Below are 18,497 nucleotides of genomic sequence, written 5' to 3'. Positions count from 1 at the left end.
CCCGTGGGTTTGTCCTTCAACTACTTGTACATAGAAAGCTTTAAACACCTATTCTCCAAACTATGATTTCTTCCCACTTCCAATTAATACTACAACAAATTAGGCCAGGCGCGGTGGCTCAAGCCTGTAATCCCAGCACTTTGGGAGTCCGAGGCAGGCGGATCACGAGGTCAGGAGATCGAGACCCTCCTGGCTAACACGGTGAAACCCCGTCTCTACTAAAAATACAAAAAAAAACTAGCCGGGCGCGGTGGCGGGCGCCTGTAGTCCCAGCTACTCGGAGGCTGAGGCGGTAGAATGGCGTAAACCCGGGAGGCGGAGCTTGCAGTGAGCCGAGATCGCGCCACTGCACTCCAGCCTGGGCGACACAGCGAGACTCCGTCTCAAAAAAAAAAAAAAAAAAAAAAAAACAAATTAATTACACCCCATGAGGCAACCTCATCAAACTACTATATGCAGATCTCTCCCTCCACTCCACATTACAAATAGGTCTAAGTCCAAACTGTCCAGCCAAAAATGGAAGTTTTCTGACTTCTCACAGCTTTACTCAGGCATCTGTTCTAGCAAGCCCCAAGACCCAGAGCTTGCATTGGTTGGGCCAGGCCTCTTCCCTGAACACTCCACTTTCTTTCAGTTCTCATTCTCTGCTAATGCTGCTCCTGTTGCTTCTTGCTCCCTACCTATCCTAATCCCACCTCTCTTCTGAGGCTCAGCTCAAAGTCACTAACTACTCCAACCCCACACACTTATATTCTGTACTGCTCAGTTCAACTTTCTTCCTCTTTTAGAAGTTTTTCACTTTGGTTTTCAATGTACTGTTACCTTAATAGTATCATTGAAAAAAATTACTCATGACACTTGTTAGACATGGTAAAGCAGATTTTACTCAAGGGGGACCATGGTGGTAGGTACAGGGAACACTGCAGTGGGATCCTGCAGTGGGGGACAGAGACTGAACGCAACTCAGATTCCAACAGAGGTGGAGATCTATATAACCAAGGAGCAGGGTGGGGCCAGTGGATAGAAGATTATTAAACAGAAATATCAAGGATAAGGGGTTTATGGCTAAAGGCCAGGATAAGATAGGACAGAGTGGTCAGATACCCAGGTGAAGAATTTTCCCTAAACTGGTTTTAACAGGATTTTTGCTTCAACTGGATTCAACAATAATACAAAGAGAAGGCCATGGTAGTGCCCATTCACGTGGAGGACCAGAGGAGCGTGACTAAAGTTTTGGTCAAAGGAGTCTTTGTCAGTATTCAATCAACTAAAGCCTTGCATCATGACTGAAATGTTTCGTGTGTGTCTCTAAACATTACAGCAATTTCTGGAGAACACAGATTCTCTCAAGTCAAATATGAAATAAACACAGAACAGAGGGCCAGGCGCAGTGGCTCCTGCCTGTAATCCCAGCACTTTGGGAGGCTGAGGCAGGAGTATTATCTGAGGTCAGGAGTTCAAGACAATCTGGCTAACATGGAAAAACCTCATCTCCACTGAAAAAAAAAAAAACACAAAAATTAGCCAGGCGTGGTGGTGCATACCTGTAGTCCCAGCTACTCAGGTGGCTGAGGCAGGAGAATCACCTGAACCGAGGAGGAGGAGGTTGCAGTGAGCTGGGCTTGCGCCACTGCACTCCAGCCTGAGCGACAAGAGTGAAACTCCATTTCAAAAAAAATAAAGATATAACAGAGAAGAGGGACCATGATGGTAGGTACAGAGAACACTGCAATGAGACCTTGAAGTAGAGAACAGAGATTGAACCCAACTCAGACTGGTCAGAAACAAGGCCTCTCAGGGTGGCTACAACAACAGATGCCCTCAGAACTCTGGATACAGTCGACACGGCTCACCCTGACATTCTGTCTACATTTCCTCAAAACTGATGCAAAGTTATCCAGCTTTTCGGAGCCTGGAGTGTCCACTTGCCACGAGAAACAATAGCTACAGAGACAAAAGTGCTAGTTAGTGGGCATTTGGGAGTTTGACCAAAAAGAGGAAGACTACCTAGGAAGTTAGATTAAAAACAGAACACTGCCTGGAAAGGCCACTGGCCAAAGACCCTGGCTGGACCAGTTACTTAATAATCCTCTGGTGTCTCTACTCCACTCACTGCATGAAGAGATACACCAAGACAACTGAGCATCTGTGGCAGCTGCTGGAGAACCATCTATCTCCTCAGGAAATGCAAACACATGCTTTACCCACTGGCCCAAACCCCTAGATTACATGCGGATCACTCTCTCCTTGGATCCCTTCTGTCATATGGGTTAAAATGCAGTACATTAGCTAACACATTAATTTGAGGAAAATTTTATCAAGGTAGATGTCAGAGATATGGTGAACAAGATATGGAATGTCTGCGCTGCAGGAGCACATGGTCTACTTGGAGGAAACATCAAATAACCAGACAAGTGGCTTCAGTGCGGTAAGTGCCATAAAAGTCACCAGATTACTGCTCACATGCACAGGAGATAGCGAGGCACCTGAGAACCTTGAAATTCACATTCCTCTGACTGAAACTGGGAAAAATCTGCACGCAATAGATTGAGAGGAGCCACTATCTGAAGGAACCCATCCCTAGGGTGGCTCTGGAATTTGAGTGAACAAGTTCAGTGACCTAGGCGTGGTCATGACTGATGTGATGATTCTAAGAAAGAATGAGAACCTCATGGACAAGGAGAGAAGGACTTTTACAAAAGAATAAGAGGGTTGGGCACAGTGGCTCACACCTGTAATCCAGGCACTTGGGGAGGCCGAGGCTGACATATCACTTGAGGCCAGGAGCTCAAGACCAGCCTAGCAACATGGTGAAACCCCGTCTCTACTAAAAACACAAAAAGTTAGCCAGGTTTTGGTGGTGTATGCCTGTTGTCCCAGCTACTCAAGAGGCTGAGGCAGGAGAATCACTTGAACCCGGGAGGCAGCGGTTGCAGTGAGGTCGAGATCATACCACTGCACTCCAGCCTGGGCAATATAGCAAGACTGTCTCAAAAAAAGAAAAAAAAAAAGTAATAAGATAATTAAGAATTTGAAGATGTTTATTCAATGCTATTCCTGGAAAACAAGGACTGATTTGAGGAAAACAAACTGTCCAGTTACTAGAATTACTTACTCTCCATGGTGGAACAGGGCTCATTTATCAGGCCATAAACTCTATAGCTATAATAAGGATTACACCCTAGTGATTTTAACTGTCTTATGGCACATATGCAGAAAGGCTGGTTTCTCTCTCAAAGTATCAATTTTATCTACTGTTTCCATTTTTATTTATTTCACTCATAAAGTTCTAGAAGGTACTCAATTAAAGACCTCTACATACTTTTATATATCACCCAATGCAATACTATGTATTAAAATAACCTACTGGATGAATGCCTTAGTTTCCGTTACCTTACATTCAAATCCACTTTACTGAATTTGAAATGCTTTTACTTTAATATCTAATTGACCTTTAACTGGAATAACTTCTACTGTTTTCATTTTTAAATTTATTGATGCCCTTCCATTCTGTCAAATAGCTAAAAGCAAATACCTAAAGATACTAAAGAATGTATTTTCAGAAACCAGGTGGTCTTATATAAAACTAAGTAGTATTTCATGAGCTACTCCTGTTTTTTGTTTGTTTTCATTTTCTTTTTTTTTTTTTTTTTTTTTGAGACAGAGTCTCGCTCTGTCACCTAGGCTGAAGTGCAGTGGCTCACTTGGCTCATTGCAAGCTCTGCCTCCCAGGTTCACGCCAGTTTCCTGCCTCAGCCTCCGGAGTAACTGGGACTACAGGCACCTGCCACCACACCCTGGCTAATTTTTTTTTTTTTTTTTTTTTTTGTATTTTTAGTAGGGACAGGGTTTCACCGTGTTAGCCAGGATAGTCTCAATCTCCTGACCTCATGATCCGCCTGCCTCGGCCTCCCAAAGTGCTGGGATTACAGGCATGAGACACCGCACCCTGCCACTCCTTTCGATTTAAGTTCACATAGTTCAAATTATTTTTTAAACACTAGGTACCTAATAAATTGATTCCTGAATTACTGATCATAGAACACTCCCCCCAAAAGATACATTACATTCTTAATAGGTCACTTTTGTCTTCTATGGAATATACAGTTCTAAATACCCAAATATAATGACCTATAACTTAACAATAAAATCTGTCCACCTGTCCCTAAATGAATGTGAAGGAAACCCAGCTGGTTTCTTACCTCAGTTTTTAAAGTGAACGTTAATCGCCTAAATATGAAGTTTTCAAATTGGCAACATTATCTAATTGATACGCTCATAGAATCTAAAAATACTACTATGACTCTAACTCAAACCCAGATTCTCAATTTAACTAAAGGGTTATATCCAGTCAAAAAAAAAGTCATAGATTTAACTGACAAATATCTTAAATCTTAAGCATTAATGTTTTAATCTTGTCTAAATATCTCAAGCAAAAAAAAGTGCTCTTTATAACGTCATACACCACTTGTTTAAGGAAAATGCTGGCCCAAGCTAATACAGAACCTCTGGAAAGAGGTAAAACTTACAAATATTCAGCTGACAAGTTTACATTAACAATAAATAGCCACCTCCTCCAAAAGGAAAAAATTATAACTGACCAGACAATAAATAACTATAATATTTACTCTTAGGAACATTATTCATAAAGCCCATGTACTATAATACATTAGTTCACTGTAAATTCTTCGTAAGTTATTTTTGAACTCAGATTTAAAAACCAAGAAAGCATTTTTCAAGACTTTAAGGAATTTATAAATTTGAGTGGTTCTGAATGAATCACAAGCAGCTCTCATTTGCCAATTTATAAATAATCCAATCACTGCTTATGAGCTCTAAGGCAATCTATTAAACCCCTTCCAGGACTCTGTAATTGCTGACTCAATTAAGAGTCAGCAACTGAATAAGAGCAGCTATGACAAAACATTCCAATCATTTGTACTTAGAATGTATTTTTTTTAAATTCCCTTGACATGGGAGTAAATGAAATCACAACCAAACAAAAAAGGCAGTCAGTCACCATGGTCTCCAATCTTGAGCTTTTATCCCTATTTCCATCTACTCAGAATTCTTTTCTGTTACATCTAAATGCTCAGATGTGGAAAGATGCCCAAGACATATTAGGAGAGAAAAACAGGCAAACCGCAGGGAAAAAACCCAAAATATAAAGCCATTTATATATAACAGGAGGAGAGAAAATACCTACAGCAATAGACTGTATATTCACAGAACATTTCTGCAAGAACGTAAATGTTCATAGTGGTTATCTCTGAGAAATGTGACCAAAGGGTTCCAAGACAGACTGAGTTGGGAACTCTTCCTTCTCTTTATGACCTTTAATATGATTTTAACTTTTCACCATGATTGTGTACTAGACTTATAATAGTAAAGATTTTTTTTTTTTTTTTTAAGAGACAGAGTCTCGCTCTGTCGCCCAGGCTGGAGTGCAGCGGTGTGATCTCTGCTCAGTGCAACCCCAGCCTCCCAGGTTCAAGGGATTCTCCTGTCTCAGCTTCCCAAGTAGCTGGGACTACACGCGCATGCCACCATGCCTAGCCAATAGTAAAGATTTCTTTCTTCCCTGGTCCTCACTATATAAAAGACCCTGAAAGCACAACTTCTTGCCCCAATGCAAAGCACCAGCCTATAACGAGCAACCATCAATAAACTATGTATATGCCACCTCCTTCCTGAGATGCAGTATCAAAGACTTGTCTTGCTCTAAAAGAATATATGGTGCAAAGATGCAGAAGAAAAAAAAGAGAAAAGGTAATAATGCTATAAAATGCTATTATCCCCTATTTGCTTGATTAGGTCATCCCATACTTCAAAAGCTCAAGTTTTTGAAACAGGTAAAAACAGCCAACATTAGTAGGAGGTCACTTAAAATATACGCAACAATAATAGAAAAAAACTAACCCAGACAGGAAAATTAGGGTTTAAGCTATCTTTAAAGAACAAACACAGGCCGGGCGTAGTGGCTCATGCCTGTAATCCCAGCACTTTGGGAGGCCAGGCCGGATCATGGGAGGTCAGGAGTTCGAGACCAGCCTGGCCAACATGGTGAAAACCTGTCTCTACTAAAAATACAAAAATTAGCCGGGCCTGGTGGCGGGTGCCTGTAATCAGGTGGGTGGTCTCAAACCTAGCAGCTACTTGAGGCAGGAGAATCGCTTGAACCTGGGAGGCGGAGGTCGCAGAAATCCGAGATCGTGCCACTGCACTCCAGTCTGGGCAAAAAGAGTAAGACTCCATCTCAAAAAAAAAAAAAAAAACAGAATCCATTTCAACTCCTTATCCATTTCCACAGTAGTACTACTTTGGAAAAAATAAAAATAAAAAAGGCTATGTTCAAGAGGTAGCTGGCAAATACGCCATTCCTTTCACCTATGGCAGGCATGGTTGATAAATTAGGCCATTCTTTTCCACACTCCCAGGCATATATCTTCAGGATCCTTCTTAATGCAGTGCTACCACCCACAGAAATAAAGCCCATTTGCCCTATATGTCTTATTCCTCGTCTCAGTTTTCTGACAATTTATCTGGGAAAGCTAGGGTCAGATTAATCTCTTCAGAATATATAAAAATGAAATGTTTATTTTTAAAATGAAATGTTATTTTTTAAAGCATTTCACTGAAATCAGGAGTTTGTGTTCCATTCTGCCTTGGGGGTCTCTGAACCAGGTACTAATTTCTGTAATACAAACATACACACCCAAATCTTCATGTCAAACTCTAAAAGCTCTAATCATTAGACACTTTAGGAAAACCAAGTGCTTTTGAATGAACGAAGGTAAGAGTAAGCATGAGAAAGGATTCTACAACCCATTATTCCATCGTTGGTGGAATAAGCCAATAAATGCTAAATGTCTACAGGGTAATTTTAAAAGATTTTTAAATGCTCAAACCAGATGCTCTTATACAGGATATACAAAGCAGCTTCTGCAGAAACCAGACTCAACCAGCTAATGACAATTACACTGTGCACAGATTGAAATGCAGCTGTTTTTCAGGAACTTTGTTGCTTGATTATACCCGGTTGTCAGAAACTATCAGTTACCACTAACAATGTTAAGTCACCAAAAATTTTTAAAGTACTGTTTTAAAAAAAAAAAAAAGAGACTCCCAATGTTGTATATTTGAAGATCTAGATGACACACTTGACAAAAACAGCATTTATACAATCATCCAAGTTACATATGAAAACAAACATTTCATCACAATTGTATAAGCCTTGTTATTATGATCATGGAAACCTAAGATGGTCTCAAACCTAGCAGCAAGGTCTAGAAAGCACTCTCTGAGGCTGAAGTCCGAGTCTCACAACGTAGACTGTGTCTACAAGTCTCACAACACAGACTGTCTACAAGAAATCTTCCCAAAAGAAACCCATAAAATCATAAATAACTGCAGACCTAGAGAGGATTTCAAAAACAATGTAAAATAATTTAATCCAGCATTCCTACTTTTAAAGAGCAGTACACGGAATTCTGGATGTTTATCAACTTGCACAAACCCACATAAGTAGATCTAGTGCAAAGGTAGTAGCAGAACCAAAGACCAGTTCCCCAGGTGGGTGGGCAGGCCAGCCACCTCCTCCCAGATTCCTGGACCATGAGCTTCGTCCTCCTGGATGTACACTGGGATTTAAAAAGAGGTCATGTGAATGATTAAGGCCATGATATGTTATCAGGGAGCAAAAACTGAAAATGTAACCAATGAACAATAGTCTGTTAACTTGGAAACTGAAACACAGATTCATGGCAAGATGGTCACAAATGCCATTCATTTTGCCTAGTGGAGCACACAAAAGGTAAAGCTGGAAGACGACTGTGTCAGCAGTTCCTTAAACACTACCACAGGAGAATGAGTTCTCCCGGAGTGGCAGGCATTAACTTCTGATTGGTGTGACACATACACCCTACTTGACATTATCTCCCTCTGTAGCAGAACCCAATCTTAAAATACATATCCTCTTACACAGGGCTTCTTAGCTTGAACCCCCTGGAGGGTGTGAGAGATGACCAAGGTATTTGTTCTTACACATTTTATCCTAAAAAGGGATCTAGGATCAGAATCCCAGCTACTCCGGAAGCTAAGGCAGGACAACTGCTTGAGACCAGGAGGTTGTTGAGCTGTGATCGTGTCACTGCACTACAGCCTGAGCAATAGAGAGACCCTGTCCCAGAGAAGAAAAAAAAAAAACCTGCCATTGCACTCCAGCCTGGGCAAGAAGAGCAAAAAACAAAAACAACCCACAGCCCTCAGCGCAGCCAACTACCTCCAAACAAACTTCTAATTTCAACTTGTATTCTCAGGTTCCTAGAAGGGAGCTCAGCCACCGGCAGAAAACAATCAAGTAGCTGCTGTGTCTTACTACAAATCTGGGGAGGCCAGGGAGTGATGGCCAAAGCGGGCAGAATCTTTGAGCTCAGGAGTTCGAGAACAGACAAAAAAACACAGCAAACCCCATGTCAACAAAAAATACAAAAAACTAGCCAGGCCTGGTGGGGGATGCCTGCGGTCCCAGCTACTCGGGAGGCTGAGTGGAAGGATCAAGTGAGCCCTGGAATTCACACCACTGCACTCCAGCCTGGACAACAGGGTGAGACCCTGTCTCAAATTAATCAACCAACCAACCAATCTGGGGTCAACAGCCTGTTTCTGTATGGTTTTTAAGCTAAGAGTGATTTTCACATATTTAAATGGTTGAGGGTAGACAGCCAAAGAACATTTCATGACATATGAAGTTTATAAAAATTTTACATTTCTATATCCATAAATATCACGGTCACATTCATTTTGCCCATGGTTGCTCTGGCAGAGCTGCAGACTTGTGACAGACCATATGACCCACAAAACCTAAAATATTGACTACCTGGCTCTTTACAGAGAAAGTCAACTGATCTCTCCCATAAATCAACAGATCAGTAGTATGATGTTTATAAACCACCATTATGTGTGTTTAGTTCAATATGAATCAATTACCAGGTGCTGGACAAGCACCCGAAAGCTTACAAATTAAGGATCAGACACAATCACTCCTTAAGAAATCCCTAACTATGGCCAGGCACGGTGGCTCACGCTTCTAATCCCAGCACTTGGGGAGGCTGAGAAGGGTGCATCACCTGAGGTCAAGAGTTCGAGAGCAGCCTGGCCAACGTGGTGAAACCCCATCTCTACTAAAAATATATAAATTAGCTGGGTGTGGTGGCACGCGCCTGTAATCCCAGCTACTCGGGAGGCTGAGGCAGGAGAACTGCTTGAACCCAGGAGACAGAGGTTGCCCAGATCATGCCACTACACTCCACCCTGGGTGACAGAGCGAGACTCTATCTAAAAAAACAAACCAAAAAAAAAAACACTCCCCCCTAACTAGAGCAGGCAATAATCCAAAGGAGGGCATTGAGGGGACCTCTAAGCAACTTAAATAAAGGCCACAGTAAAACCTGTGGGTTTTTCTCAAAAGAAAACCCCTGAGTCTTCTACTTGGGGCTAGTGTACACAAGTTTTAAAAACTTCTAACAAGCTTCTTACTTTGAGTTAATGACCAATAAGCAGAAAAATCACTGTTCTCAACAGACATTTTAACTACAATATATGGTAACAGTGGCAGTAAAAGGATCACAGAGAAATCATAAAAAGAAGTCACTAGAATTTAAACACTTAAACTAGAATCCAAGGATGTGCTTAAGGGAACACCCATGTTTTCTGGGGGAGAGAATCCATGGCTTTCAGTTTCAAGTGTTCCCAACTTAAAAAGTTACAAATCACCAACACACAGCCTCTGTATGTTAAGTGCATCATTACATTTCCACACAGAAATAACTGATGCTCATAAAGATGACAGAGTAATCAATAAAAATTTTAAATTGCATTTAGTGTACTTTGTGCTAAACTAAAGCAAGTCATGACGTTCAACCTCAAGCAACTTGCTAATAACATTGCTATTTCTTGTTCCTTACCCTAGTGTAAGTGAAAAAAAAAAAAAGAAAGAAAGAAAAAAAGATTATTTTATTCCTCAGTGTGGACTCACACCACTGAAATCTTACCTTAAAGTAAGTGCTTATAAACTCTCATGGAAGATGCCAGGAATTCTCAAATTAATAAAATCTCCTACACAGGAGACACTAAATGATCAATAGTTTAAAATATTACCACCAGCCACACTGGTGCACACCTGTAATCCCAGCCACTCAGGAGGCCAGGGTGGGAGGACTCAGTTCAGGAGTTCAAGACGAGCCTGGGCAACCTGAGCAACACAATGAAACCTCATCTCTCTAACAAAAAATATAGACAGACAGATGCAAATTCTGAGCAATTTCGAAGTAATAGAAAACTGGCCAGGCACACTGGCTCACGCCTGTAATCTCAGCACTTTGGGAGGCCGAGGTAGGTGGATCACTTGAGGTAGGGAGTTCCAGATCAGCCTGGCCAACATGGTGAAACCCCGTCTCTACTAAAACCCACTGCAGTGAGCCGAGATCCCACCACTGCACTCCACCCTGGGTGACAGAGTGAGAACCTGTCTCAAAAAAAAAAAAAAAAAAAAAAAAAAAAAACAGAGAGAGAAAACTGTAGTTTACTTCCCTCAGCAAATAAGCCCAAAAGAATCTAAGGTTTTAAAAATTAACTTTTTTGGCCGGGCATGGTGGCTCACGACTGTAATCACAGCACTTTGGGAGGCCGAGGCGGGCGGATCACAAGGTCAGGAGATCGAGACCACGATGAAACCCCGTCTCTACTAAAAATACAAAAAATTAGCCGGGCGCGGTGGCGGGTGCCTGTAGTCCCAGCTACTCAGGAGGCTGAGGCAGGAGAATGGTGTGAACCCGGGAGGCGGAGCTTGCAGTGAGCCAAGACTGCAGGACTGCACTCCAGCCTGGGCGACAGAAAGAAACTCCTCTCAAAAAAAAAAAAAAAAAATTGACTTTCTTCAATTGCTCTCTATCACATTATATCTCACCTCTACCCAAAGAACCAAAGGCAAAAAGTAAATACTGAATTTGTTTTAGAGTAACCAAAATTTGGTCATTGAACATTTATTGTGTGCACATCGTATACTATGGATCTAGGAGATTAAACGTAAAAATACATGGCCCCTTTCCTAATGATAAAGGCTTTCCTTTCCAAGTCTGGTAATCTTTATGTTTCTGCTTTGAGGTGAGGAAAGGATCCTTAAGAAATCATTCAATCAAGTCCTGGGCTAGGAAAGGTCCCATTAGAGCCAAAGTTTAGCATCAGTTTCTTCCATTCTATTCCATGACACCCAACTTCAAACTTACAAATTGTTACTCCTATGTGTAATTAAAAAGGCCCTCCGGCCGGGCGCGGTGGCTCAAGCCTGTAAGCCCAGCACTTTGGGAGGCCAAGGCGGGCGGATCACGAGGTCAGGAGATCGAGACCATCTTGGCTAACACGGTGAAACCCCATCTCTACTAAAAATACAACAAAATTAGCCGGGTGTGGTGGCGGGCGCCTGTAGTCCCAGCTACTTGGGAGGCTGAGGCAGGAGAATGGCGTGAACCCGGGAGGCGGTGCTTGCAGTGAGGTGAGATAGCGCCACTGCACTCCAGCCTGGACGACAGAGCAAGACACTGTCTCAAAAAAAAAAAAAAAAAAGGCCCTCCAAGGTCATTTTCTTGCATTTATTAGGAGCACAGAGTAACTTGCTTCATCAGGGCTACGAGCTGCAAAAAATGAAAAAATCAAAATAATGCATACACGCTCATGATCACAAACCAAAGTTTTCATATGAGAAATACACTAGGCAAAGGACAATAGACTCAATTAAATCTCAACTTTCTGAGATATTACATTCCACAAAGATAAAAAGAACAAACATAGTAATTGTCCAGATTGTAAATACACGGTCATTTAAAGTGCTGTAAGGACTTGAAAATGGAGACAACAGATTTAAGACTTTTAAGGAAACAACTTACCTGTCTCAGGAATTAAAATACTTTCCTAATTAAGATTGCTGATACCTTCTAAGAAACTAGAAACTCCAAGCAAACCCACCCTTCATGTTTAAAAAAAAAAAAGGTATTGTTGAATATGGTGCCAATTCTCGTACAAGTTAAAGGCTTGTACAAGAGAAGAAATAAGTTTAAACGTGACATAACTTTCACTGTTTTAACAATCAAGCTAAACCTCTTAATGCCAACCCAAATAAAAAGCAAGGTGTGTTTGCTAATATGTCATATTTCCCTCCACAAGATACCTGTTTAATAAACCTCATGGGAAAACCAGTTTTATAATGCAAAGTCCGACAGACTATTAACTGCAATGCTGTAGGTGCCCCATAATACTAAACGACAGGGAAGAGCTTCACAAATAAGAAAGTAAAGAAGCAAGAAGAACTGTGACAGATTCCTGTGCCTCCTCTTCACTCTGACCAAACCCTAAAGAGACAGGATGTAATCCGTGTTTGATATCTTGATGTTTACTGTTCCAACCACCTCAGTACTGAAACACAAACATCTGAGAAATCTTTTTCCAGTAAGTCTGTGGAAAGTAACATCAAGTAAGCAAATTTCCTTAAAGTATTTTTCTAACAGATGATCTCCAAATCTAAGATTTCCAAATTACAATAAATACCATTTTGACTTCCTGCTTTTTTAAAATCCAGACAACTTTATTTCCAAAGGTTTGCCTCCTCAGTGTCAGATATTCTGTCAAAAAGTTACCTAAGGGAATCGACTTAAGGGAAACAACCAAATGCAATAAATGGTCCTTTATTAGGCAGTGGTTTAGACAAAGCTTCTCTATTACATTCCGGGGCTAAATGGGGAAATATGGACACATCACAGTAATAGATGATATTAAAACTAACCAAGCTAGCTGACAGGAAAAAAAGAAAAGGTCTTCATAGTGGGGTGCAGTGGCTCACACCTGTAATCCCAGCCCTTTGGGAGACTGAGGCGGGTGGATCACCTGAGGTCAGGAGTTGAAAAACAGCCTGGCAAACATGGTGAAACCCCGTCTCTATTAAAAATACAAAAAATTAGCTGGGCGTGGTAGCAGGAGCTTGTAATCCCAGCTACTCAGGAGGCTGAGGCAGGAGAATCGCTGGAACCTGGGAGACATAGGTTGCAGTGACCCGAGATCGCACCATTGCACTCCAGACTGGGCAACAAGAGCGAATCTTCGCCTCAAAAAAAAAAAAGTCCTTACAGATGGTATGTACATGTATCTCATTTTTATTAAAACACATATGTATATACAGAGAAAATTATCTGAAAAGTAATACAGTAGTCATCTATGGATAGTAGCAATTTGTTTTTATATTTGTTTCCTTGTATTTTCTAATTTTCAAAAACGTACATGTAACACTACTTGTGTAATAACTTTTTAATTAACAGCTCCTTAAAGTCAAAAATCAGTATCGATCACGTGCCTACTATACGTGAGATGCAATGGAAATCTGCTTTCAGTCTCACCTAGTCCTCCAAGTTTGCTTTTTAGGTCATCTTTCTTCCCCAAACCTCTAGGCTAAGCAACAAAACACATTCCTTAAACTCCAATAGGTTTTCTCCCTCTAGTTTCACTTATTTTTCATTGCTGTCCCTGTATAGCTACTCTTTCAACCTTGATAACTAATATAAGTAAAGCACTGGTTTACAAGCAGAAGAAAACCAGTCAAGTGAAGCGGGGAGAACTAAGGTGTGTTTTGTTTCCTTTTAAATGAACACATATCTACCTTTGTTAAAGTTAAAATACACGTTCAACCAACCCAACTTTTACTAGAAAGTAGTCTGTAATCTTAAAGATGGAATCAAGTTCAAGTTCTACCTTACTTTCAGACACTCCCATTATCTCTGCTAAATAGGGACGAAAGGAAATAGGAGGAAACCTAACACTTCAACAGCTTAAAATTATATTTATTCTACACATTAAAATGAAAATGCCAAGTAAAAGACACTTATAAAAGTATGCCAACTTTGAGGAAGACAGCAAAATACCAAGAAGAAAGCCATCTGATTTAAAAGTGACCGTATAAGTAAATGAGACTAAGATCTTTGGGATAAAAGGACAATAAAAATTCTGGGTTGCATGTACTTGCTAAGAGTGTTACTCACAGAACATCCCATTTAACTCCTCCCACATATGTTGCCCACCTACAACAAATTACTACATCAAGAGTGTTAAGTCAATGTAAGTATGGGCATAATGAATGCTTCCTTTCTCCACCTATAAGTGATTAAATCTTGATCAGTTGTGATTTGATCAAAATGCAACTTACTATAAAATCTCTAACCACTGGTGAGTCACTACCTAAATCAGCTTTCAGGGAAATAATTTCTATCTTAAAACTAGTTCATTAGCTTTGAAAGGTATTAGCCTTGAGCTACAAGTAGCAAGAGAGCCATGGCGGGTATTATAAAAAGGAAAAATAGTTCACCTAATAAAAACCTTTGGGAAAGAACCCCCTAAGCATTCCCATTAATGGAAACCTCAGATCCTCTCCTACTTTCCTAAAAACGTAGCTGTCTCAGGTCATTCACTGCAGCTGTCATTTTACAAAAGAAAATTTAAATTCCCTCTTGGCCGGGGCAAATAGAGGGCGACAGCCCCTCGCCCCGGCCGAGGAGAGGCAGGGCGCCGGCCTCCTCGTTACTAGAAGGCAAGCTAAAGCTCCTTTTAAACGGTCTCCGGAAGACGACGCATTCCTAACGGGTTTCGAAGGCATGTTTAAATCGCCCGCTTTTTTGTTTGCTCTCAGCATTCACCGGCGCCGGGACTGCGGCCGCCCCCGCCCGCTTGGGGTGGGAAACCTGGGGCCAGCACTGCCTGGGGCGGCGGAGGGGGGAGACCGGGGGCGGGGTGAGACCCGGGACGCGCCGAGCCGGGGTTGAGGACTGGAGGATGAGGAGCTCTCGTGGGAGGGTGGCGGAGTGCGGGGGGAGGTGAGAAGGCTGAGGATCCCAGAAAGGGGGCACCCCGGGGCTGGGGGGGAACTGGGACGCCGCCCCGCAGCGGCGAACACTCCGCGCGGCTCCCGCCGCCCGCCGGGGAATACGCAGGGCCGCGGCTCCGCGCGGCGCCGCCCCCTCCCTCTCTCCCAATCCTCCTCCTCCTCCTCCTCCTCCTCCTCCTCCTCCCGAGGCGACAGAAACAACAGCGCGGGAGGAGGGGAAAGTAACTCCCGGCACCTCCGCCGGAATTAGCCCCGGTGCAGTGATGACACCTTCTCGTGGCGCAACCAAGCCCCGCTCCCTCCGCAGCGGCGTCCCCGCCGCCGCCGCCCTCTCCATTTGAAAGTGGCCACCCCCCGCCGCCGCAGCTCCTCCCGCCCCGCCGCCGCCAGCTGCACCAATCCGCTCGGCCCCAGTTGCAAATCAAACGCTCCCTCGCGTCCAGAAGCCACTTGCGCCGCTGGAAACGGCCGCGCCGTCCCCCTCCCCGAGTCCCTCCGGGGCGGCACCTTCGGTCTGGGGCGGGTGCGCCAGCGAGAAACGGTTTTAAGATGGGAGCGGCGGCGGCGGCGAGAAGCTCCGAGCGGGCTCGGCTCCGCTCCCGCTCCCGCCCCCAGACAGTTCTGGAAATTGTGTATCACCTCTGTCACAGGAAGCCATCCGGCGAGGAAGGCGGCGCGGAACCAACAAACAAACGCCTGCGGCCGCCCGCCGGAACCGGCGCGGGGACCGCGTCGGGCTTCGGGCCGTACCCGGGGCGGGGGCGCGGCGGCCACCCCCGCGCCGCGGGCTTTGTGCGGGGCGGGTGAGGCGGGCCGGGCGTCCCCGCCCCCGCAATCCCCCACCCCGGCCCGGGCGGCGCAGCTGGGACCGTTAGGTGACGCTCCGGCAGCGACGGAGAAGCAGCGCCTCGGCCGCCGCCCGCCCCCATTTCCACACTGGGCCGCCTCTCCTCAAACGCCAGAGGCGGGCTACAAAAGTTGGCCCCGGGGCCACCCAGCACCTGCCCACGTGCCGCGGAGGCTCGCTCCCGGGTCTCCCCCGGTTCCCTCCCCCCGCCGCCCTCGACCGCTAGGTCACCTATTACCGGTGGGAGGGGAGAGAGGCTGCTATTTAAACGCCCGCGGAAGTTGAGGCACCCCCACTGGCGGGTGCCGTGCACCTGCCTCCCGCCGCCGCGCTCCGCCACTTTGAGCAGCAGCCGCGTCCTCAGCCCCGCCTCCTGCCCGAAGGCGGGCGGGGAGGGGGGGGGGAGCGGGAAGGAGGTGGAAGGGATCGAATTTCTCCAGCAAATGGGACCGTTCCGACAGGATTCGGTTCCCCGGTCAACATTCCACATTCCATCCCTCTCCCGCATTTGCAAGCCAATGCCGAGCAACCCGGAAAGCCTGCTGGCTACCGAACAACAGCCCCCAACTCGCAAACAGACTCACAGGCACGAGACACGTGCACTGAAGGGCTCTGCAACTTGCAGTCCCGGGGTACACACTACACGTTCATTTAAGGAAACAAGGAGACCAAGAGACCCCACCCCCACAATTTGCAGATGGTGCCAAAGGTTGCAATTTGCAAACCCCTTTAAGTTCATGATTAATCGGTACTTTGCTCTACCAACCGCCAACTCCTACCCCATTTCATCGATGACGGGGTTTTACACTTTACAAGCAGTCGCGCTCAATTCGGAAGAATTGCCAAGCTGTCCCTCCACTCCCGCCCCCCAACCCCCTCTCACTGCCCTTGAATTGATGCAATGAATATTTTGGACATGTGGCGACGCGGTGACAAGAGCCAGGGCTGCGGCCACCACACACAAATGTACCTACACACACCTATGTTTGGACAAATACAGTCCCACCACACACACACACGGTCTCACACACTCTGGATTCATATATGTACGCGAACCTGCGTTCTGCCATTGCCATCTGTCTACCAAGTTGCTACTATGCTTTCCACTTTCATGCAGCCTAATGCACTTTGGCTTTCTATTTAAAAAAAAAAAACAAAAAAAAACCTATAAACTAAAGGCAACTTAAACTGGGCTTCTGCTCCTAAACGCGTTTAATTGATGATTCACCTGAAAACCGCATGTTCTTCGCAAATCCAAAAGAAGAAATAGCTCTAAGTCTTCAGCCCCCCAAATTTGAAAAAAAAAAAAACATAATAAAACTTACTGATCCAACATAGATCAATTCTCAGGATCCAAAAATCATCCTCTCCTCCTCCTCCTCTGGCCCCCGCCCCGGCAATGCCCAAGTTACTGGTGGGATAGTAACGCTGCGCTCAGCGGCTGCCTCCCTCCCTCCTAGCTACATATCGAGAACCCGATCTTTTGGCGCCATATTAATGACGTACTATATTATTTCCACTAGGCAGCGACCTTCAGCATTAAATTACTCCCGAGAACTCCCGAGCAAAGCAACAAAACCATCAAATATGGCTGAGCCTCTCGGCTCGTCCTGCAGCCGCCGCCGCCGCCGCTGCCGCCGCCGTCGCCGCCGCGGGACCGGGACGCGCACACGGACCCACGCGCGGACAAACGCGCGGCGCGCCCACCCCGCGCGCCCCCCGCGGCCCGCGCGCGTACCTGCTGCGGAGGGGTTCGGCCGAGGCGCTGGGCTGGGCGCCGCTCGCTCGCTCGGAGCTGCATGAGTTCGGGCCGCGGGGGGCGAGCGGGCGGGGAGCCGGGCGGGCCCGTGCTCTCGCCGGCGCGCACACACCCGGCACTCGCGCACGGAGGCACTCTCGGTCTGGTTTGGCTTGTTATGGAGGAAGGACTGTGTGAATCAAACTCATTTCTGGGTCACTGCTGCCACAGGAGGGAGCACTTTAATCCCTTGCCAAAACGAGAGGGTGGGGACGGGAGGGCGGAGGGAGCATGCGAGGAGCCCGCGGCTCGGGGGGCTCGGTCCCTCGTTAACTCTTCGCAGCCCTCGCCGCAGCGGGTTCGGCCTGCGCCAGTCGGGGCTCGCAAAGAACGGCACTGTTCAGCTCTTAAAGTCTCTTTCCTTACTTCACCCACCTTGTGAGCCTAGAAATTCTTGAGGTGTCTCCAAGCAGGGAAGTGGGTTTTTAAATTAGCCCCTTCAAACTGCTGTCCCAATTTCAATTCTTGTCTGACATCTAGAAATGGATTCTTTCAAAATAGTTTAAAATTCCGTAGATTAAAATGTGGCTATTGAGATGTGTCATTTGGGTGAAAGGTTTTATTTTTAGGCTGAGTGGCAAAAGAGTTGTTTGTAGTAACAGTTTTAGGGAGTTGCACATTAGGATGACATTTTTAAATATAGATAATCCAATTCTAAATAGCATCTTTACCTAAATTTGTATGGAAGTGATCATTGCAAATGAGCATTAATCCATTAGAAGATATTATTTATAAATTGACACCACTTTATGTTACACATTACTGCAGAATTGGACATCTTCTCCCAAATAAGAGCAGTGAGCCTAATGCTAAAACTAGAATTACAAACTAGTATCAGATCAGTCATCAGAGATTCATTTGGGGGGTATTAATGTGTTAAAAATGAGTGGTTACTGATTTTCTGCTGAAGACAAACTTGCTTTTTCATATAG

General features: G+C 44.7%; 1 protein-coding gene across 6 annotated transcripts in view; it reads right to left on the bottom strand.

Annotated features, from left to right (window-relative positions):
* JADE1 (jade family PHD finger 1) overlaps positions 1-17,766 on the bottom strand; it is a 66,216-nt gene extending 48,450 nt beyond the window's left edge. Inside the window, exon 1 of one of the 6 annotated variants that reach the window (XM_030916858.1) lies at positions 17,506-17,766. Coding sequence is in view for 1 of the 6 variants with exons in the window: in XM_030916856.1 (XP_030772716.1) it covers positions 15,560-15,578 (19 nt within the window). In the remaining 5 variants the exon portion in view is untranslated. The other 5 variants (XM_010378512.2, XM_010378513.2, XM_010378511.2 and 2 more) reach the window with 5 other exon arrangements.
* Between the last annotated feature and the right edge of the window lie 731 nt (positions 17,767-18,497).

The sequence above is a fragment of the Rhinopithecus roxellana genome, chromosome 2, assembly GCF_007565055.1.
Source record: "Rhinopithecus roxellana isolate Shanxi Qingling chromosome 2, ASM756505v1, whole genome shotgun sequence".
NCBI lineage: Eukaryota > Metazoa > Chordata > Mammalia > Primates > Cercopithecidae > Rhinopithecus > Rhinopithecus roxellana.
The sequence above is the reverse complement of the archived record's forward strand: the minus strand, read 5'-3'. Positions and strand labels throughout refer to the sequence as shown.